Genomic DNA, 22,948 nt, shown 5'->3' on the forward strand with positions numbered 1-22,948 from the left:
ACTGTGTCTGTGAGCATCCGCGCTTTACCTCCACTTATTTTGTGCATCTATTAACAGGTGTGTCCTAAGCTATCAGAAAAGCCCAAGAGAGGTTATTTTTGAGGTCTGGGAATGCACAATCTTTTTTTCCCATGTAGTTAATGGTAATTATTTCTTCACTTTACACCATTTTGACTTACGAAAGATTTCATAGAAATAGACTTCTTTCGGACAGCGGGGGAACCTGTAGCTGCCCAGAGTACTGGGGGACTGACTTTCTCTGTTTCTTGCTGCGATGCAAGGGGAAGGACATATCTCCAATGTGGTAATCTTGCCAAAAAAATACCTCTCCTGATTTTAATAAACACAAACCGTCTAACAAATAGAGGATTTATGGAACAAATCCAGTCCAGACAACTGGACTGATCTCTTCCAAGGGATGTAGGGAGCAGGGAATACTGGGGGAGGCTCAATAAACCTAACACTCATAAACAATGTGTGACCCTTGACTGGATCTAGTCAGGGGGGAAAAAAGCATTGATGAGACATTTTGTGGAACGGTGGGCATTTCTGAGTATAGGTGATGTTGAATTAGTGTCAGTTTTCTCAGATGTACCAATGATATAGTTACATAGGAGATGTTCTTAATCTTGGAAGACGCACATTGAAGTATTTAGGAATGAAGTGTCATATATCTGCCTCCCCCTTTCAGATGGTCTGGCATTAAGGAGGTACAGACAAAGATGGAGGCAGTGTGGTAAGAAGTCAACAGCAGCCCTTTGGATGAGGACTATTCAGGTATGAATACTAAAATACTGCTTTTCAGCTTGTGCCGGTTCAAAAATGTTTTTAAATGCTTCTGAGGAGGGACAAATGTGGAAATAGGTGAGTTGCTGTTTTTCATAATAAGTCTTGTGGAGTATTTGACTCTATAAACTACATACATGTTTAACTCTGATCAGAATGAAAACCAATAAAATAAAATGTCAAGGCTAATTGGAGAAATGTTTCAACATTAAGAAATGCTGTATAATACTCAAATCAGTACTAATTAGAGATGAGTACTTTCAAAACTTGGCAGTTGCGTCTTAGAGCTGAAATTTACCTTGAAGAACCTCTCAGCCTGCTTCCCGCATTGTAATGATTAATAAAATGAAGCTCAGGGGAGTTAAGTGACTTGCCCGAGCTCAAGCACCCAGGTAGCAGCACAGCCAGGTCCAGAGGCCAGATCCCCTCACTTGTATTCCAAAAATTTTCCTTTAAATGCCATAAATTATTTATCTCCTATTGGACAACTCTACTGCATAGTGAATAAGCAGCTGTTCCACCGTCTGTGCTCTTTTCTCAAGAAAGGTAAGGACAACAATGGGTGCAAGTGTAGGAGGAAGGAAAAAAAATAAGCCAAGAAGGCCACAGTTGGATATTAGCTGAGAAGGGAAATTGAGACTGACGTTGCAGCATGGTTACTCTCAGGCAATAAAGAATTCATTCTCACAAATTAGAGGGTTTCATCTGTTCACACTGTAATTGGCTATTAGAGCTTAGTAATTGAAACTAAGAAGCTTGTAAGCCTTTGGCTCCCAACATTTGGCCCAGCTGTCAAAAGTCAGCACGGTCAAGATGGACAAAGGAGCTTTGTTGCTGTTCCTGCTGATCGTAAGATTTTTAGACAAAGAAAAATCATTTCTCAGAATTTGAGGTACTTAATCTGTTTTTAAAAATATCTGTCCAGTTTCATTGCCAAGTTTTAAGATCCCAAATAATAAGAAGGGTGGGTTTGATGATATATACTTTATTATTTGTTATTTATTATTTCCCCTATATTATAAAAATTTCCCACACATAAAAGGTGAAAAAATAACTTTAGTTAACATCCATACACACACCACCAAAATTCTACCACTGATATTTTCCTATTCTTACTCTATCAAGTATCTAACCATCTATGCATCTCTCTTTCCATTTAGCAATCCTTCTTACTTTTGTATGCTTTTCAAAGTAAGTTGCAGACATCTTTATACTTTCCCTGAAACATTTCAGCATTCAGCATGCATGTCATATATATATATTTATACACACACACACACACACACACACACACACTAACACATATTTAGTGAGGGAGGGAGAAGGGGCAAAGGGAGGAGGAGAGAGAATTTTTTTAAAAAAATTTTTACTTATTTATTTGACAGAGAGACACACAGCTAGAGAAGGAACACAGCAGAGGGAGTGCGAGAGGGAGAAGCCGGCCTCCGGTGGAGCAGGGAGCCCCATGCAGGGCTTGATCCCAGGACCCTGGGGTCATGACCAGAGCTGAAGGCAGACATCTAATGACTGAGCCACCCAGGGGCCCTGAGGAGAGAGAATTTTAAGCTTTTAGGCAGAACCGCCTCTGAGCATGGATGCAGTGCTTGATCCAGGAACCCTGAAATCATGACCTGAGTCAAAATCCAGAGGCAGACGCTTAACTGACTGAGACACCCAGGTGCCCTATTAAGTCAATATTTTAATGGTTCCTTTTTGTTTCTTCAGAGGTAAAATTTACATAAAATGAAATGTACAGATTTTAAGTATTCAGTTACCTATGTTCCAGCAAATATATGCACATGAACAAACTAAATCATTACAAGACACAGAACATGAGCATTACATACAGAAAATTTCCTTATACCCTCTCCTAATAAATCTCTACTCACAACAACTCAGAGGCAACCATTGTTCTGAAACTTGTTCACTAAAAATTAATTTTGCCATTTTCTAGAATTTCATATTCATGGGAAAATGCAGTTCTGCATTCATTCTTTATGCAAGGTTTCTTTTACCAATATGTTTTAGAATTCATTCATGTTGTGTGTATCAATAGTACGTTTCTCTTTATTTCTAAACAGTGGCCCATTGTGTGAAGGACATAGTGTGTGATTTATTCTCCAACTGAGGACCAGCTGAGCTGTTTCCAGTTTGGGGCTCAAAATGCTGCCCTGGATGTTCTTATATAAGTCTTTCTCTGGACATTTGTTTTCATTTATCTTGGGGAAATATCTAGGTATGGAATGTGTGGGTCATAGGATACGCATATTTTTAGTTTCATAAGCAACTGTCAGACTTTTTTCAAAGTGGCCGTACCGTCCTATACTCCACCACCAATGTAGAAGAATTTGAGTCCCTCCACATGGCCACCATTTGTCCTGCCTTTAATTGTAGCCATTCTGGTAGTGTGTTGAATATTATTTATTTTTTTTGATAAATGCATTTTTAAATTTTCTATATTTATTTTATTTTTTTTAAAGATTTTATTTATTTATTTGAGAAACAGAGATCACGGGTAGGCAGAGCAGCAGGCAGAGAGAGAGGAGGATGCAGGCTCCCTTTTTTTTTTTTTAAAAGATTTTATTTATTTATTTGTCATAGAGAGAGAAGCGAGAGCAAGCACAGGCAGACAGAGTGGCAGGCAGAGGCAGAGGGAGAAGCAGGCTCCCTGCCAAGCAAGGAGCCCGATGTGGGACTCGATCCCAGGACGCCGTGATCATGAGCTGACCTGAAGGCAGCCGCTTAACCAACTGAGCCACCCAGGCGTCCCCCAGGCTCCCTGTTGAGTAGAGAGTTCAATGCGGGGCTCGATCCCAGGACCCTGAGATCACGACCTGAATGAAGGCAGAGGCTTAACTCACTGAGCCACCCAGGTGCCCCAGATAAATGCATTTAATGCAATCAAAGTCAGTCTGTTTTTATAAAAAGTAGTCTACCCACACTTAGAGGAGTTGAGAAGGCTTTATTGTGTTGCACTCACAGGAAACTGGGATAGTTTACAACACGTACATGTACTCTCTCTTTTTAGAATTTGTCTAATTTTATAGTTGTTGTTGGTGGTGGTGTTTTACTGTGGTAAAGTACACGTCACAAAATTTACCTTCTTAGCAGTTTTAAAGTGTATAATACAGTGGTACTAAGTACATTCATGGTGTTGTGTGACCGTCACCACTAGCCAGTTGGAGAACCTTCTCATCACCCCAATGGAAACCCCCACTTGTCACTTCTCATTCTCCTTCCTCCCAGCCCTTGGCAACGATTAGTCTGTTTTTTTTTTTTATTATTTCCTATGGATTTTCTTAGTCTAAGTATTTCATATAAGTAGAATAACAATATGTGGTTGTTTATGATTATTTGATATCAGGTATAATTATAGATTCTTTGGATGACAGAACACAAGAATACTCTAGATAGAGGAAAGGCAGAACATGTTGTTATTTATAGCTCCAAAGGAGAGAAGGGCTGCTTCACAGGGCCACACAGAGATTTGTGCCTGCAGACAAGGTAACAACAAGGTAAAGCTGGAACTCAAGGAGACAATTTATGTATGACAAGCAGGGTGAGATGAACGAAGTTTTGTGGGCTTCCTGAGATTTGAGCATTTTTTGTAACAAGTTTTATTTACATTGTAGTTCGTTAACATAGAGTGTAGTATTGGTTTCAGGAGTAAAACTTAGTGATTCATCACAAGTGCCCTCCTTAATGCCTATCATCCATTTAGCCCATTCCCCCACCTCCCCTCCAGCAGCCCTGTTTGTTCTCTGTAGTTGTGAGTCTCTTATGGTTTGCTTCCCTCTTTTTTAATCCCACCCCTAATGGTCATCTATGTTGTTTCTTAAATTCCACAAGTGCATGAAATCACATGACATTTATCTTTCTCTAACTCGTTTCACTTAGCATGATATACTCTAGCCCCATCCACATCATTGCAAATGGCAAAATTTCATTCTTTTTGATAGCTGAGAAATATTCTACTTATATATATCACATCTTTTTGACCCATTTGTCAGTCAATGCAGCAACCTCTTTGACATCAGCTGTAGCAACTCTTGCTAGACACGTCTCTGGAAGCAAAGGAAACAAAAGCAAAAACGAACTATTGGGACTTTATCAAGATAAAAACCTTCTACACAGTGAAGGAAATGATCAATAAAACTAAAAGGCAATGTACGGAATGGGAGAAAATATTTGCAAATGACATACCTGATAAAGGGTTAGTATTCAAAATCTATAAAGAGCTTCTCAAACTCAACACCCAAAAAAACCCAAACAATCCAGTAAAGAAGTGGGCATAAGACATTAATAGACATTTTTCCAAAAATGTACAGATGGCTAACAGACACATGAAAAGATGCTCAACATCACTCATCATTAGGGAAATACAAATCAAAACCATGAGACACCACCTCATACCTGTCAGAATAACTAAAATTTATAACACAAGAAACAACAGATGTTGGTGAGGATGCAGAGGAAGGGGAACCCTCTTACACTGTTGGTGGGATTGCAAGCTGGCACGGCCACTCTGGAGAACAGCATGGAAGTTCCTCAAAAAGTTAAAAATAGAGCTCCCCTATGACCCAGCAATTGCATTACTAAGTACTTACCCAAAGGATACAAACACACTGATTCAACAGGACCACATGCACCCCAATGTTTATAGCAGCATGACTAACAATAACCAAATAATGAAAAAGAATTGAGTATTTTGAATAATTCTGTGCGCCCAAGCAAAAAGAGGCCACCCCTAGATGTTAGGTATCTGGGCACATCCAGCAGTTGGAAATATGTGTTTCAAGACCCAGGAGTGTCAGAGCCCAAAAGGCAAGTAGTTAGGGTAGAATTTTCTTTCAAACTACCCACAAAGGGAATAGGGGAAATGAAAATTTTAACCATGACTTCAAAACTGGCTCAAGACTGTACTTGTGAAATGTTATGTTACAGCAGCTTTTTGGACCAGACTTCTTTCCCTTAGCATAGTGTTCAAGTTTCATCCATGTTCCTGCGTGTATCAATACTACTTCATTCCCTGTTATGGCTGAGTATTACTCTACTGTATGGATATACCACATTTTGTTTATTCATTCATCCGCCTAATGGACGTTTGGATTGTCTCTACCTTTTGGCTCTTAACAAGAGTGCTGCTATAAGCATTCGTGAACAAGTTTTTATTTGTACACTTGTTTTCAGTTCTTTAGATTATGTACTTAGGAGGGGAATTGCTGGCTGATATTTAACTTACTAAAGAACTACCAAACTGTTTTGTACAGTGGCTGCCCCATCTTACATTTCTACTAGCAATGGGTGAAGTTTCCAATTTCTCTGTATCTTCAGCAACACTTGTTATTTTCCATTTTTTAAAAATTATGACCATCCCATAATCTCAGGGTCCTTGGATTGAGCCCCTCATGGGGCTCTTTGCTCAGCAGGGAGCTTGCTTCCCCCCACCTCTCTGCCTGCTTCTCTGTCTACTTGTGATCTCTCTCTCTGTCCAATAAAGAAATAAAATCTAAAAAAAGAAAAATTATGACCACACATGCAGTTTTGATTTGCATTTCCCTAATGACTTAATGACGCTGAGTACCTTTCCATCTGCTTTAGGTATCTTCTTTTGAAAGATGTCTATTGAAGTCCTTTGCTTATTCTTAAAACGGATGTGTGTCTTTTTGCATGCAGACTATTTTAATTCCAGAAAGCAACCTTCTTTTTCAAAATAATTTCCTCTTATTTTCAACATTTGTGATTTTTTTTTTAAGATTTATTTATTTATGTTAGCACGAGTAGGGGTAGGAAGAGACAGAGCGAGAGAATCTTCAGCTGACTCCCCACTGAGCCTGGAGCCCCACCCAGGGCTCATCTCACAACCCCAAGATTGTGACCTGAGCCAAAACCAAGAGTTGATCACTTGACCTACTGAGACACCCAGGTGCCCCTCGTGATTTTAATTTAATAGGAGATTAAGGTTTGTTTATTCCCACAGGTGACATTTTTAAAGATTTATTTATTTTTAGAAGGAGAGAGGAGAGAGAGGATACCAAGCAGATAACCCACTGAGCACAGAGCCCTAGGAAGGGACTGTTTCCCCCCACCCCACCCCTGCCGCCCCCACCCTCCTGCCTCATATCATGACCTGAGCAGAAATCAAGACTCAGATACCTAATGACTTAGCCATTTCCAAGGCACCCCTCAAAGGTGGCATTCTTAAACACATGGTTAAGCAAAATGTATGCATTGTTTACATAAAAGGATCAACTTTTCAGATGACTCTAGTCTAGTTTTCAGAGACGAACTGGATATCCTGACTAGGAGGCATTAAATTAAGCTGAAATTCAAGGTGTAAAATCCTATTATCAGAAAAGGTGGCAAAAACACTGTTCTTGTAACCAGAGATGTTAAATACAATGAGAAAATGATAAGTGTCCTTAACCCTCTAGAATAATATCTTAATTGTGGGCAAAAGTTTGTCAAGTTTGTTTAGCTAAGAAAACTAAATTTTAATACTACTAAAAATTAAAAAGAGGCCTTGGCCATTGTATAGTTCTAGGCAGTTTTTTTTTTTTTTCCTACATTAGGCAAATTGTGTCATAACCAGGAAAATCATAGCCAACATGACCAATTGAGGGATTTTACGTTTCATACATATACCAAATACCATATACCATATACCAAATTGTAAACACTTACTAGTCAAGAAACAAACACGAACTAACCCTTGATAAGTACTATTTGAATTCAAGCCAGTTAGGAACCACAGTTTCTCTAAATGGAAAAAGAGGCCAAAGCCGCTGACTAAGCTTTTCCAAGTGCTAAATAGGCAGACAGAAAACATAGTAACAAGGATAAAATGTATTAGTCTGAGAGAGTATGACTTTACACCAAAATTTCTCTTTGGAAAGGAGTATTTATCTGGAGAAGTGCCTTAGAGGTAAGAAGCTGGGCCAGAATAAACATGCTCCCTCCTTCTGAAGACTTTGCTCTCAGGAATCAGAATGAACCCTTGTTTCACTTAGCATTTTTTAAATCAGTCTGGGAGAGGAATTCCACAGTGACCTATTTAGGTTGTTTTTAGGAACCAAAGCATGTGGAACCAAAGCATGTAAAAATGTCAGTCCCAGGGGCACCTGGGTGGCTCAATCAGTTTGGCATATGCCTTCGGCTCAGGTCATGATTCCAGCGGCCTGGGATTGAGCCCCGCGTTGGGCTCCCTGCTCCCTCCTGCTCTCTCTGCCTGCCAGTCCCCTCACTCGTGGTCTCTCTCTGTCAAATAAATAAATAAAATATATTTTTTAAAATGTCAGTCCCAGGAACAGTTTGTGGTAGAAAGTCAACTCTGGAAGCTTGCTGTCTGGGTCTGAAAATGGGAATGGTTTCCAGAAGGGTTTAGCTAAACTCAGAGATTGTTGCTTCCTTCTTCGGCTTACTCAACAAACATTTATTTTGCCCCTGCTATGGAGTTGGTGGCCATAATGTAAAGTTGAAATAAACGGAGTCTCTGCCCTCAGGAGGGTCTCTACCAGGGAAAAGTGTGGGTGCATAAGATGAACTCGACATAGGCGTCGCTAGAAATGTCTGTAGGGCTGAGAGGTATACAGCAAGGAGAGCGTTCAAATCTATCAGGAAGGGCTTCATAATGAAGGTACAGGTGTGTTGAGCATTTGCAGAAATGTCTGCTCATGTCCTCTGCCCATTTCTTGATTGGATTATTTGTTCTCTGGGTGTTGAGTTTGATTAGTTCTTTATAGATTTTAGATACTAGCCCTTTATCTGCTATGTCATTTGCAAATATCTTCTCCCATCCTGTCAGTTGTCTTTTGGTTTTGTTGACTGTTTCCTTTGCTGTGCAAAAGTTTTTTTTTTTTTTTTAAGATTTTATTTATTTGACAGAGAGCGATCACAAATAGGCAGAGTGGCAAGCAGAGAGAGAGAGAGGGAGGAGGAAGCAGGCTCCCTGCCAAGCAGAGAGCCCAACGTAGGACTCGATCCTAGAATCCCAAGATCATGACCTGAGCTGAAGGCAGAGGCTAAACCCACTGAGCCACGCAGGTGCCTCAATCTGATATGTCATTTGCAAATATCTTCTCCCATCCTGTCAGTTGTCTTTTGGTTTTGTTGACTGTTCCTTTGCTGTGCAAAAGCTTTTTATCTTGATGAAGTCCCAATAGTTCATTTTTGCCCTTGCTTCCCTTGCCTTTGGAGATAGGTCAAGAAAGAAGTTGTTGCAGCTGAGGTCGAAGAGGTTGCTGCCTGTCCTAATGAAAATATTGAAGATAATATTGTCCTCAGGGACAAAGTGTGGGCAGGTCTGCCAGCAAACCCTTCAAAACACTGCAGGTGTTCCTAAGCTCAGGGCTTCTCAGTTGTGACATAGACTCACTGAGTACCCAACATCCGCCTGGGCCTCGGGGGTAAGAAGAACCAATGTACCTGAGAAGCTCATGCTACTTCTGTGCCTGAATCCACGTGGATCTTTCTCCACAGGGGCTGAATATACAGATGTGTAGCAAGATAACCTTGAGCTCTAGTAGTCACTGCTGCTTCGGCACTTGACTACCTGACACTATGCCTCCCACCAGCAAGGGCAGGGGCTGAATTCAAAATACTCCTATTTGGTGAGAATTCTGACTGGAGAAATTAGCAGAAAAACTTACCTGAAGCTGATGAAATCTTTTAGGCCCTGGCAGAGGCAAACTTGAAACTGCTTTACAGGAGTCCTTCCCTAACCCACAACATAAAGAATTTCCATTGAAGAGAACCTCACCAAATATCAATTCACAATTTAAGTGATAATAAATAACAGAAGAAAAGGCTACCAGTGGAAGTGTGGGGGAGCATACATAGCACCTGGGAACATTTGAGCGTTAAGGTGTAGAGATAATAGAGCAATCTGAAAGAGACTTTAAACAAGTATGTTTAAAATACAGTCATTCCTCAGAGATATTACAGGTTCAGCTCCAGACCACTGCAATAAAATGAGTAGCACCATAAACCAAGTTGAATAAGTGTCTGCTTTCCCAGTGCATATACAAATTATGCTTACACTACTCTGGAGCCTGATAGGTGTGCAATAATATTATATCTAAGACAATGTACAGACTTTAATTAAAAAAAAAACACTTTGTTGTTAAAACATGCTAATCATTATCTGAGCATTCAGTGAGTCCTAATCTTTTCGCAGGTAGAGGGTCTTGCCTCAATGTTGATGGCCACTGACTGGTCAGGGTGATGGTTGTGGCAATTCTTAAAGTAGATGACAAAGAAGTTTGCCACATTTATTGACTCTTCCTTTCACAATTTCTCTGTAGCATTGTGATGACATTTGATAACATTTTACCCACAGCAGAACATCTTTCAAAATTAAGAGTCAATCCTCTCAAACCCTGTGGCTGCTTTATCAACTAAGTTTGGACCTGGAAGTAGTGATACTCCAGGAGCAGTTAGCTTATCTAGCACACAGAATTTGGTGGTTTGTTTTGTTTTGCTTTGTTTTGAGAGCGAGAGGTGGGGAAAGGGGCAGAGGGAGAGAGAGTATCTCTCTGCCCAGGGCAGAGCCAGACTTGGGGCTCAGTCTCATAACCCTGAGATCATGACCTGAGCTCAAAATCAAGAGTCAGATGTTTAGCCAACTGAGCCACCCAGGCACCCCAGATTTGGGGTTTTAAATGTTATTCTCCACTTAAAGGAACCAGAGCATCTTGAGGAAATGGCTGATGTCAGGGCTGGGGTAGAGGAGGTACAAACTGGTCCTGGGATATCTTGTGCCAGGAAAGTAAGGAAGCGCACACATAATAATAGGGCCCCATGGAAAGGACAGAAGGGCTAGCTTGAAGAGGCTCCCAATGGTCAAATCTGGGACAATTCAACCCTCAGAATAATTAGAATAAGATCTGGTTATAGTAAGAATCCATAAGTAGGGGTGCCTGGGTGGCTCAATGGGTTAAGCCTCTGCCTTCAGCTCAGGTCATGATCTCAGGGTCCTGAGATAAAGCCCCGCAATGGGCTCTCTGCTCAGTGGAGAGCCTGCTTTCCCCACCCTGCCCCCTGCCTGCCTCTCTGCCTACTTGTGATCTCTGTCAAATAAATAAATAAATAAATAAAAGAACCCATAAGTCTACTTTTATATAAATAAGTGGTAAAAAAAGAAAATTTTCCTTACCACAGAAAGGCAAGAGTAAGTGTTGAAAGAATGATGGAATTAAAAAAAAAAAAAAAAAAAGGTTTGGCAACCACCTTAATAATTAAGGCAAGTTTCATCAATGGATGCTGAAATTATTGGGTAAAAGTTTGAAGAGTGATATTTATATAATCTCAAAGTATCTCACCATAGGACATTTCTTAATTACCAAAAAAAAGTAATAGTATCTATACAATGAGGAAATCTGCTGGCATCACCTTATCACTGCACCCACCAGACATCACATAGAATGAACACCATGTATCTCCTAGTAGAATGCGTTAAGAAACAGACACCTAGGGCTGATCCTGTACTTGGAGAAAGCCGAGAACAAACACCTCCTTAAATTCTGCACACTCAGAACTTACCCTCCCACCCCCAGCTTACTCCAGTCCCAAACCTGCTGAGAATAGCGCAACATTACTTTGGTCCTACCACTCTTACCCAAAGTACATAATCTGAATCTAATCATGCGGAAACATCAGATGAACTAAAAATGAAGGACAAAGGACATTCTATAAAATAACTGGCCTATGCCCTTGAAATAGATCAGTGTCACTAACAACAAAGAAAGATTGGGCAATGGTTCCAAACAAAAGGAGGCTTAAAAAAACATGAAGACTGATTGCAACACATGATCTGGGATTTTCTTTTTCAGTAAGGGTCACTATTGTGACAATTTGTGAAATCTGAATAAGATCTCTAGATTAGCTAATGGTATTGTGTATGATGATTATGCAAGAGAATACTCCTTTCCAGAAAATTCTGACTCAGGTATTTAGAAGCAAATGGGCATCATGCCTGCAACTTACTTTAAAGTGGTTTAGAAAAAAATATGGTTAAATAGATAAATAGAAAAAGATAAACTAAATGTGGTAAAATGTTAATATTTGGTAAATTTGGGTAGGATCCCATGTGTCAGGAGTTATTTGTGTTACCTTGCAACTTCTCTGTAAGTCTGAAATTGTGTCAAAATAATTTTTTTTTTCAAATCAAATATCTAATAAGAATTCCCTAAGAAGAGAATAGAGAGAAGGGGAACAGGTAACATGTACACAGCAGACCATTTTCCAAAATTGGAAGACCCAGGTCCTCAGTCTGAAAGGTCACAGCAGAACATCCCCAGCAGAATAAATCAAAAGCCAAAATCAACAACATAAGGAGAAACAGGTGTTGGCGAGGATGTGGAGAAAGCAGAACCTTCTTGCACTGTTGGTGGGAATGAAACTGGTGCAGCCACTCTGGAAAACAGTATGGAGGTTCCTCAAAATGTTAAAAATTCGGGATACCTAGATGGCTCAGTCAGTTAAGCTTCTTCCTTAGGCTCAGGTCATGATCCCAGGGTCCTGGGATCGAGTCCTGCATTGGGCTCCTTACTCAGCGGGAAGCCTACTTCTCCCTCTGCCTGCCACTCCCCCTGCTTGTGTGCTTGCTTGCTCTCTCTCTCTCTCCCTAACAAATAAATAAACAAAATAATCTTTAGAAACTTTTTAAAAAAAGTTAAAAATACAACTATCCTACCACCCAGGGATTGAACTACTGGGTATTTACCCAAAACACTAAATCAAAGGGATACATGCACCCCTATATTTATAGCAACATTATTTATAATAACCAAGATATGGAAGCAGCCCAAGGATCCATCAGTGGTTGAATGGGTAAAGAAGATGTTGCATATACACAATGAAAGAGTATTCAGCCATAAGAAAGAATGAGAGCTTGCCATTTGCAGCAACATGGATGGAGCTAGAGAGTGTTATGCTAAGTGAAACAGGTCATTTAGGGAAAGACAAATACCATGAGATTCCACTTACATGTGAAATTTAAGAAACAAAACAAATGAGCAAAGGAGAAAAAAAGAAAGACACAGATTGAATAAAAGACAAGGCCACTCCTAGGAAGATCAGAATATGGGATCTGAATAGAAAACCGTAAAGCCACCAGAAAGAAAAAGACAGAGTACCCACTGAAGACTGACTATCAGACTAGCAGCAGACTTCTCATCCAAAATGCCCATGCTGTAAGCCAAGGCAACAATAAAGTGCAAAAAGCAAATAACTGTCTGGCTAGTATAGTATTTTCTACCAAGTTGAACTATCTTTTTTTTTTTTTTTTGAACTATCTTTTGAGAGTAAAAAATATACTATTTTCAGATATTCAAAAACTAAGGAAGTTTACTACTTAAAGATCCTCACTGAAAGAACTCCTTACTGATAGAATCTGAGAAAAAAGAAATTGACCTAGAAAGACGGAAATTGAATGAGGTATGGAAAGCAATGCTGAGCAAGTGGACTGATAGGCATGTTATTAAACTTATATACAGAGAGACCTCAAAGAGTGAGACAGGGAGAGAGAGAGATGGGCACATTCCCACCTCAGTTCAAGAAAGATGACATTCGGCCTTCTGGTTTCAGCTCTTACGTTGTAAACAGATGTTCTTTTTCCTATTTAGTGCTGCTCTTTTCACATCTGTGCTTTGTATTGGTGATTTTGTATTTAAAATGGCTTATAAGTGTATGCTGAGATGCTCCTAAGCATAAGAAGCCTGTCATGTGCCCTACAGAGAGAATACCTGTGTTAGATAAGTTGCATTTAGGCATAAATTACAGTGCTTTGGTTGTAAATTCAATGCTAATAAATCAACAGTACATATAGGAAGTAGGGTCTTTAAAGAGAAATATGTAAACCAAGGTTATGTGTTGATCCATTGATGGAAACGTGACCAGAGGCTTCAGGAACCCAACTCTGTATTGTCTCTAGGGGAAACAGTTCAGTGTTTGCTAACTCAGTGTTGGTATGTCTTTACAGGACATAACAAATAATGAGATTTGATTGTATTTTTTTTTAGTTAATTTAAAATTCAGTGTTTATTATTTATGGTTCCTTATCTTCTTTCTTCCCAGGGTTTTCAGAATTAGATTTTAGTCTTAGTTTCATCTACTTTACAGTACTAATGCAAAACATTCCAGAGTTCCAATTTGTGAAATATAGCCTGTATTAAGTAACTAACTATTTTTCTTTCCTTTTCCTTTCTTTCTGTCTTCCTTCCTTCCTTCCTTTTTCTTTTTCTTCTTCTTTTTCTTTTTTGGGTGTGCAGCAAACCAAAGTTTATTGAGTGATATAGTAGAGAGCTCCTAAAGATGGAGGGGACCCGAGAGGGTTGCCCTCTTTCTTTCTTTGAGTATGGTTGACACCTGATGTTACTTTAGTTTCAGGCGTACAGCATCGTGATCCAACAACTCCATACATTATGCTAAGCTCACTGCAAGTGTAGTTTCCATCTGTGATCATGCCATGCTATTACAGTATCATTGACTATATTGCCTCTGTTGTACCTTTTATTTCCCTGACTTATTCATTCCATAACTGGAAGCCTATACCTCTCACCCCCAATTCACCCATTTTATCTATCTTCTACCCCCTCCTGTCCTGCAAACACCAGTTATATTCGCTGTATTTGTAGTTCTGATTCTGCTTTTGTTTGCTTGTTTTGTTTTTCAGATTCCACATATAAATGAAGTTATGTGGTATTTATCTTTCTCTGTCTGACTCATTTCACTTAGCTTAATAACCTCTAAGTTGGAGTAACTATATTCCAAAGCAAGGTTTTTCCTTCCTTGACGGGATAGAATGCAAACATGCCTACTAAAGTGTCCTCATTATTATTATTATTTTTTAAGATTTTATTTATTTATTTGACAGACAGAGATTACAAGTAGGCAAGAGAGGCAGACAGGGAGAGAAAGGAGGAAGCAGGCTCCCTGCAGAGCGAGAGCCCGATGTGGGGCTTGATCCCAGGACCCTGGGATCATGACCTGAGCAGAAAGCAGAGGCTTTAACCCACTGAGCCACCCAGGTGCCCCTAAAATGTCCTCAATATTAACAATCATATCAAGTAGTTTGAATTTACTCAAGTCATATAAATGAACCAAGAATTTTCAGTTATTATGCTTAGGTTTATGTACGCCATTTGGTGAAACCCCCTAGGTCAACACAGCTTGCCCACGCATCATAGGATTGGGTTCGTTTAAAGTCAGTTGGGAACCTGCAATTTCTTCTTGAGATGGGCTATATATAAAATGACTGAAATCAATCTGCTAAATTCAAGAATTCTGAGTTATGTTTGCAGATGATATCACCTTATGGTCATGGTAAAGGATTCAGAGTACTGTGTGCAAAAGCGACTTTCAGGAGTGACGGAAATATTTTCTATCTCGATGGTGGTGGTAGTTGCATAGATGTATACATCAACATTCATAGAACTGTGCAACTCAGTAAATCTGGCTTTTAAAAAAGCAAGAATATGGGTGCCTGGGTGGCTCAGTCAGCTGAATGACGGCCTTGGGCTCAGGTCATGATCTTGGAGTCCTAGGATAGAGTCCCACATCAGGCTCCCTGCTCAGCGGGGAGTCTGCTTCTCCCTCTGGCCCTCCCCCCTCTCATGTTCTCTTTCTCTCATTCTTACCTTTCCAAATAAATAAATAAAATCTTTTAAAAAATGAGAATCTTATGGTATTAGGGAAGAAAATAATGACAAAGGTGGCTAAGTAATATGTGAAAGGAAGTTTCCTTCTTTGTTTTGGCCTCTTAGACAAAAGGCAAAGATACAAATCTTTATTACTGAAAACTTACGAGTAATGGCTTCTTTTCCACATTTTCTTCTGTACCACCATTCTTTACTTTGGATTTTTCATTGCCTTATATAAAAATTCTAAGTTTTTCCTCAAAAAAAAAAGTGTTATTTATATTTATGAATATAATAAAGCTCTTAGCCATTCTCTAATGTGGTTTTAATCTTAACTCAGAGAACTCATTCACTTGAGATTTGATCATGTCCATAGTTGAATAAAAGAATCTAGCCATGAGTGAAACAGGATGATTGGGGGACACCTGGATGACTTAGTTGGTTAATAATCTGCCTTCAGCTCCGGTTATGATTCTGGAGGTCCTGGGATCAAGCTCCACCTCAGGCTCCCTGCTCAGTAGGAAGTCTGCTTCTCCCTCTTTCTCCACCTACAGCTCCCCCTGCTTGTGTTCTCTCTCTTTCTCTGTCAAATAAATAAATAAGTAAATTAATATTTTTGAAAAGGAAAAAGAGAGAAACTCCCCAGTTTAGGGCAAATTGAGACAGTTGATCACATTTACAAGGAGGGACCATGACAAGTTTTCTTGGAGGTGGGAGACAGTGAAGTTTCTAGGTTCAGCCTTGAAGCACCATTCATTTCCTAAATAGGGTATGGTGACCCTGGCATAGTTTCTGATCTAGACTTGAGTAATTGGATCCAAGTTCTTAGGAATGTGCAAGGTTGATACAATGAGTTGTAATCCTGGGCTCTACTGTAAGAGGAGAAAGTATAAGGAAGGACAGTGGTGGGGAAGAGCCTGGGAGAGCAGCCTCATGGGCCATCTCCGAGGCCAAGCCCAGAATGTGAGGAAGGAGGAGCCAGGTGAAGACCAAGCCTACCAGGTGATGGAGCTCAGAGCAGTAGTGGCCTCTGAATCAAGAACAATGGACTGACCCACTAGCAAAGGGACCTTCAGAGTTTGTGAGCCCTGTGCCTTGAGGCCCACAGGTTTCTTACCTTGAGAGCAGAGCAGGGTAAGAGATCCCAGCAGAGAACAATGAACATGGAAGAAATACTATGTCCCTTTGCTGCCCAGCCCTCTCCAAGGCAATAGTCTGTCCAGGTTATGGAAATCAGCTCTGGATTTTAAACCTGAGATCTTCGTGTTTGAAGTATCCCATACCCAACACCTGAAATTACATGCCAAACTTGGTGTGAATCCATATATTCTCAGAAGATAGCATCCATCAGGGTCTCAGAGTTGTTCAAGATAGCAAACAGATTAAGAAACACAAGACTAAGTGGTCACTAAAGCCCTTCTTGTTTTCACATTTTGTGATCCTTTGATAATACTCAAGATAATTGATTTGAATTTATAAAAAGGATCACAAAAGAAGTGTCAGGATCCAAGAAACCCAAGAACTATCACCTTGAGAAATATGCTAAATACTAATATCAGGGAATTCCAAACAGCTTTCTCTGTTGTGAAAGAGGACCTGTGATAGTTGATTTTATGTCAGCGTGGCTAGGCTCATGGGCATACTCTATGGGTGCTCAGTTGTCTGGTCATACATCAATCTAGGTGTTGTTATAAGGTATTTTTTAGATGTGATTAACATTTAAATCAACAGACATTGAGTAAACCAAACTGTCCTTCATAATGTTGGTGGGTCTCATCCATTCATTTGAAGGCCTTAAGAGATTGTGGTTTCCCAGATGAGAACCAATTCTCCAGACTGCAATACAGGTACCTTGCCTGGGTTTCCAGCTTGCTGTCCTGTAGAATTCAGACCCGAGACTGTAACATCAACTCTTAGCCTGAACTCTTAGCTTTTTAGCCTGCTCGGCAGGTTTCTGGAAATTTCCACCTATACAAGCATGTGAACCAGTTCCTCAAAATCTTAATCTCTTTCTCTTTCTTCGTCTCTGTTCTTTTGGATCTGTTTTTCTGGAAAACTCTGACCAGTACCTGACCCATTAGTCATTGATTTCGTTATAATACTGGGAATTAACATATATATGACCCCTCAAAATGCTGAACTTAACTACTGGTGAAAGCGATCCCTAGGCCATTTGGAATAAATGAGTACTGTTGGACAGGCAGAAGGTACAGAAAGAAAAAAATATATCTTTGTGGGTGTATGTCCAAGCTTCTAGTAATATGGCCAAAGAGCCCAGTTTGGTATTAACCAACTTGAGAACAGTTGGTTAATAATTTGGTCAAAAGAACAATTTGGTTAAAAATGAAGATCCTTTACTTTTTAATCGCACTTTTAAACTATTTTCACAAAAAGCATGTATCCATATTACTTTCATAATTTTGCAAAAAGAAACTAATATTTGCAGGTACTGGTTTGTTTGTTTGTTTTGTAGTGCTGCTTGTGGTGCGGAGGTGGCTGAAGCAGGCATTAATGCTTCCTTGCTCCCTACTTATCAGGCTTGCTCTTTGGGAACTGGACCACCTCCTGAGAAGTCCCCTTGGCTCTGGGCAGGCGGATTGAAACTACGGGAATCTCGAAATTGCCATAGGCCTCTTTTTTTTTTTTTTTTTTAAAGATTTTATTTATTTGCCAGAGATAGAGAGAGAGAGTACACACAAGCACGCAAAGAGGCAGGCAGAGGCAGCGACGAGAGAAGCAGGCTCCCCGCCGAGCAAGGAGCCTGATGTGGGACTCGATCCCAGGACCTTGGAATCATGACCTGAGCCGAAGGCAGCGGCTTAACCAACTGAGCCACCCAGGCGTCCCAGCCATAGGCCTCTTTTCTACTCTTTTCATAGGTCTCTTTTCAGCTCTTCCTGGCTGAAAAAGTAACCGCTGGAGTGGAGGTGGAGATGGGGGTGGCGGGAGCTTGATGTTAAAAGAGGCCACCCTACGCTTTGTCCCCTTTTCCCCACAAGAGGGCTGGGGAGGGTCTTACTGCGTATATTATTGCATTTAAAGTATTTACTGATGTGTGTGATATGTGCACATTTTACCAGGTTTTCACGAGCGAAGTCTTGGGGGGAGCGCTCTGTTTATTAATATATACTTCAGGCTGCATTTCTAATTTCTTTTCAGGTCATTTTAATTTTCTTAATAGATATTCATGAAATGTAACTACGGTTGAAAAGAAACACGGGCCCCGCCTCCGGGAACTCGCTCCCCTCCAAGCGCCCCACACCGCCGCCAGGTCCTAGCAAGCGCCGCGCAAGGGTGTCTACGCAGCAGTGATGTCACGGCGTCGGGGCGGGGCCAGCGGCAGGGGCGGGGCCGCTTCCCGGATCTCGCGGAGGGGCGGGCCGGGGGCGGCGGCCCCGCGGGGCGCGCTCAGCCCCTGAGGTGCGGACCTGTATAAACGCGCCCTCTCGGCTGCCGGTTGTTGCGGAGAGGCTTGCGGGGTCGGGATGTTGGGGTCGCATGCGGTCCAGGAGCTGAGCGCGGCGGGCCCGTGTCCCGCAGGCTTCGTGTTAGGGCTGGACGTGGGCAGCACGGTGATCCGCTGCCACGTCTATGACCACGCGACGCTGATCCGCGGCTCCAGCGCGCAGAAGGTGACCGGGGAGCGAGCGTAGGGGGCGCGGGTCGGGGTCGCACGGAGCGCCCGGGATCTAGTCACTGGAGGCGAGCGGGCGGGTCCTCGGCGTCTGGCCAGGTTGTAGCCACCTGCAGCCCCGGCGGGCCCTCGGTCCTGAGCGGAGGGAGGGGAGCGGCCAGATCTCTGAATCACCTCCCCGGGTAGGGCTGACACCCGCGCGCCCTTCCCGTCCCGGCTGAGGGCAGGAGGGGCCCGGTTCGAGACCAGGGGTCCTTCGCTCGCTTCTCTCACCTAAGGATTCGCTTTTCCTGGGTGGGAGTGCGGAAACTCGCAGGGTAGGGCAGAGCACTCCGCGCGTATCCAACCAGCAGGTGCTTTGTGACTTGCTAGGTTTTTCCTACTTCCTCGGTAGACTTGCAGCCCCGTCTTTATTTACATTTAAAATTTTCAGATCTTGATAGAATTTGTTGTCCATTCTTCAGTTATCATTATTAACTGCTTCTTAGAGTGCTGGTTTCTCACCGGAGCGACTGATTTTCATGGATATGGGAGGAATTGGACAAGTTTTGAAGGCTGTATTGTCATTACTTTTCTCTTTTTCATCTTTGAGCATTGATAAAAATGCCTTTTTTTTCTGCTTTGAGACACCTACCCAATCCTTACTTGTTATTAGTAAAGCAACCAAAATATTGGTGCTCTTCTGTTCTTATTTTAATGAAGTGTTGATTTCTTCCAGCGCACCAAAATAATGTTGATTTGATGTGGTGTTCTTACCCTTCTTTCCAGTATCAACATCTTTTTTATGTTAGCAGTATTCGGAGCCATTAGTTACCTAAACCATTCCCCGCAGCACTGGACTCTCCTGTTTGCTCAGTTCTCACCCTTCTTCCCATCCCCTTAATAGTGTTTTTCCAACCGTATTACTTGCCCAGGTGCAGATCTAGCCAAGTGACTGCTTTGAGAAAATGGGGGAGTTTCATTTCATTCTGCTTTCTGGACCAGAACAGTAAGCTGGGACCAAGCAGCTTCCTGGGCCCTTCTCTGCTACCAGTGCAGAAGCACTGTCCACCCATCCTACACACGCCATCACTCCCCCAACCTGAAAGAACACTGTGCTTCAGCGACTGTGTGCCTCTTATCTTTTTATGTCTTTATCACAACACAGTGATACTTTCCACACAGTCTTCCTCATAATTCTAGACACAAAATACTTTTGTTTTAGGCAGTGATTTTTTAAATTGAAATATTTGGAACCAAAAGGGAGACATGGATTATGAGAAAAATACAAAGTTTCCGTTGCTGAAGAATTTGGGGCAAATGATTAGTTTTTTAGAAATGAGGTAGGAATCTTAAAGATGGATCAAGACTATTGTGGGTAACAGAAGACTAGAATGGTTTGCTCAGACTCTCAACGGTGAAGTGTCTGGAAAGATACACAAGTTAATAAAAATATAAAAAGTCCCTGCCCTCAAAGGGTGAAACACTTAGGTTAAGGAGTTTGTAGCAGTGGCTCTCCAACTGCTAGTAGGAGTTCATAGCAGTGCTTTTTTCTTTTTTTAAAGATTGTATTTATTTATTTGTCAGAGAGCATAAGCAGGGGGAGCAGCAGGCAGAGGCAAAGGGAGAAGCAGGCTCCCTGCTGAGCAAGGAGCCCAATGCAGAACTCCATCGCAGGACCCTGGGATCATGACCGGAGCCAAAGGCAGATACTTAATCTACTGAGCCACCCATAACATGGCTGCGATCTTACTAACAAAACTTTTGGGATTTTTTTTGGTATGTAATTTTTTCCTAGAAAATTGTTTTATGTCTTAAAAATTGTTGGTCCATAACAAATTAGAAAAGAACAATCGGAAATTGGTCATTTACTTCAGATAGCTGGAGTTCTTTGAGAAAGAGGGTCTTATTGGCCTACATTGCTACTTAGCACCTAGTTTATTACCTCCTGGGTACAGAATAAGTCATTGATTTGCATTTAATCAAGGTGTTAGGAATTCAGTTTGCTTCGTGAGACTGATTGGGCATAGAACTTTTATTTTCTCCAACGAAAATCACATCTCTGCTAATAGGATAATAAGGCTAGATACAATAGAAACCCAGACCGTCTTACTATAGGATTTAACTGATAACTGCTACATAAATAGCTTCTAAGAGAAACAGGGAAAGAAAAAGTGAAGAGATCACCCTTAGAGATAAGAACATAATAGGCTGGGGGTGCCTGGGTGGTTCAGTTGTTAAGCATCTGCCTTCTGGCTCAGGTCATGATTCCGGAGTCCTGGGATCGAGTCCGGCATTGGTCTTCCTGCTCAGCCAGAAGCCTGTTTTCTCCTTCTCCCACTCCTTCTGTTTGTATTTCCTCTCTCGCTGTCTCTCTCTGTCAAATAAATAAAAATATTTTTAAAAAAAGAACATAATAGGCTAAATTGGTCTTTTAATTAAAATTGGAATCCCAAACACGAACGCTTTGTGTTAGAAAGCTGGTACTAGGCCTCTCAGAAGACCGGTTTTATTTCTTGTGGCATTCATTTTTTAACAGCAGAGAAACGTTTTTAGGCTTTTTCTATAATTTGTTTTTTTGTTTCTTTTTTTTATAATTTGTATTTTTTTTAAAGATTTTATTTTTTTGACAGAGAGAGACACAGTAAGAGAGGGAACACAAGCAGGGGGAGCAGAAGAGGGAGAAGCAGCCTTCCCGCCCAGCAGGCAGCATGACGCAGGGCTCAATCCCAGGACCCTGGGATCATGACCTGAGCCGAAGGCAGATGCTTAACGACTGAGCCACCCAGGCGCCATTAATTTTTATTTTTTAAAAAGGCTTTGAATGGATTCTTAAATATTGGTGTTATATACTAGAATAGTATTCAGATTTGAAAATCCACATGTCAATGTTTGATGTTTCTAGTTTTAAGGAGAAAGTTTATCATGTTCCCCATTGGAACATCACACTATGTGAGAAACCGTAAAGACTAATAATGTCTTTGTTGGAAGAAAGGACAGAAAGGCCAATCCAAAGAAGATAGTATAATCTGCACTACTGTGTACCCTTCTGGACAGTATTGAAAAATTCTGGTTGTTTGCTGTCTTTTGTTTTGTTTGTAATCAGCAAAACAAATCTTGGCTTTGGTTATCTTCTTGTCTAATTTCCGTTTCGTCTTCCCTCAAGACAGGAGGAGATTTTACTATTATGACATTTTTTGGGGAGAGTGAGTTCTCCGAGCTGGTGGAGTTAGGGGAGTGACCCTGTAGTGCCACCTCCAAGTCTGAAGGTTTGTAGGTTTGATGCAATGATACCCATATTGAGTTTTTCTGGGATCAGGAAGCGTTTATTGCAGTTGAGGCATTTATCTGTGGTCACCAAAGTCTTGCATAGAAAAAACATATTATTTGATAGAAGGGGAATGGATTTTGTTAAGTCTGTCTCTGATATCTCACTGGGAAATAGTAGACCCTTTTTTCATATCAGACCTTGTCACCCTCATGCTCCCCACATAGTCACTGTTTTCTAGGCATTCCTTTGTTTTCTTTATTTTGGTCTTTTCTTACATGTTAGATCTTTGGTTGGTTTTTGGTTGTTCCTATTTTCAGTACCACTCTGTGGTCTTACCCTACTTAGCTGTATGTGGTATATATTTGCAAAGAAAGCACTCTTCTGGTTCAGTCTCTTTGTGAGTAAACCTTTTACCTTCTGCCTGGTTAGGGAGGGGTGGTGATCTGGCTAGAGGAAGGGATTGGGGATCCTTATAAAGACTTTGAGCCAGGGACGCCTGGATGGCTCAGTCAGTTAAGTGTCTGCGTTCAGCTCAGGTCGTGGTCCCAGCGTCCTGGGATTGAGCCCTGCATCAGAGTGCTTGCTCAGTGGGGAACCTGCTTCTTATGTTTCTGCTGTTCCCCCTGATTATGCTCTCTCTCA

At 41.2% G+C, this 22,948-nt stretch overlaps 1 protein-coding gene across 4 annotated transcripts in view; it reads left to right on the forward strand.

The window, feature by feature from the left end:
• Nucleotides 1-18,763: 18,763 nt before the first annotated feature.
• GK5 (glycerol kinase 5) overlaps nucleotides 18,764-22,948 on the forward strand; it is a 77,492-nt gene continuing 73,307 nt past the window's right edge. For 3 of the 4 annotated variants that reach the window (XR_004286750.1, XM_032346943.1, XM_032346958.1), the window contains exon 1: nucleotides 18,764-19,054. Coding sequence is in view for 2 of the 4 variants with exons in the window: in XM_032346943.1 (XP_032202834.1) it covers nucleotides 18,908-19,054 (147 nt within the window). In the remaining 2 variants the exon portion in view is untranslated. The remainder of the gene's footprint in view (nucleotides 19,055-22,948) is intronic. The other variant, XM_032346950.1, reaches the window with a different exon arrangement.

This window comes from Mustela erminea, chromosome 1, assembly GCF_009829155.1.
Source record: "Mustela erminea isolate mMusErm1 chromosome 1, mMusErm1.Pri, whole genome shotgun sequence".
Lineage (NCBI taxonomy): Eukaryota > Metazoa > Chordata > Mammalia > Carnivora > Mustelidae > Mustela > Mustela erminea.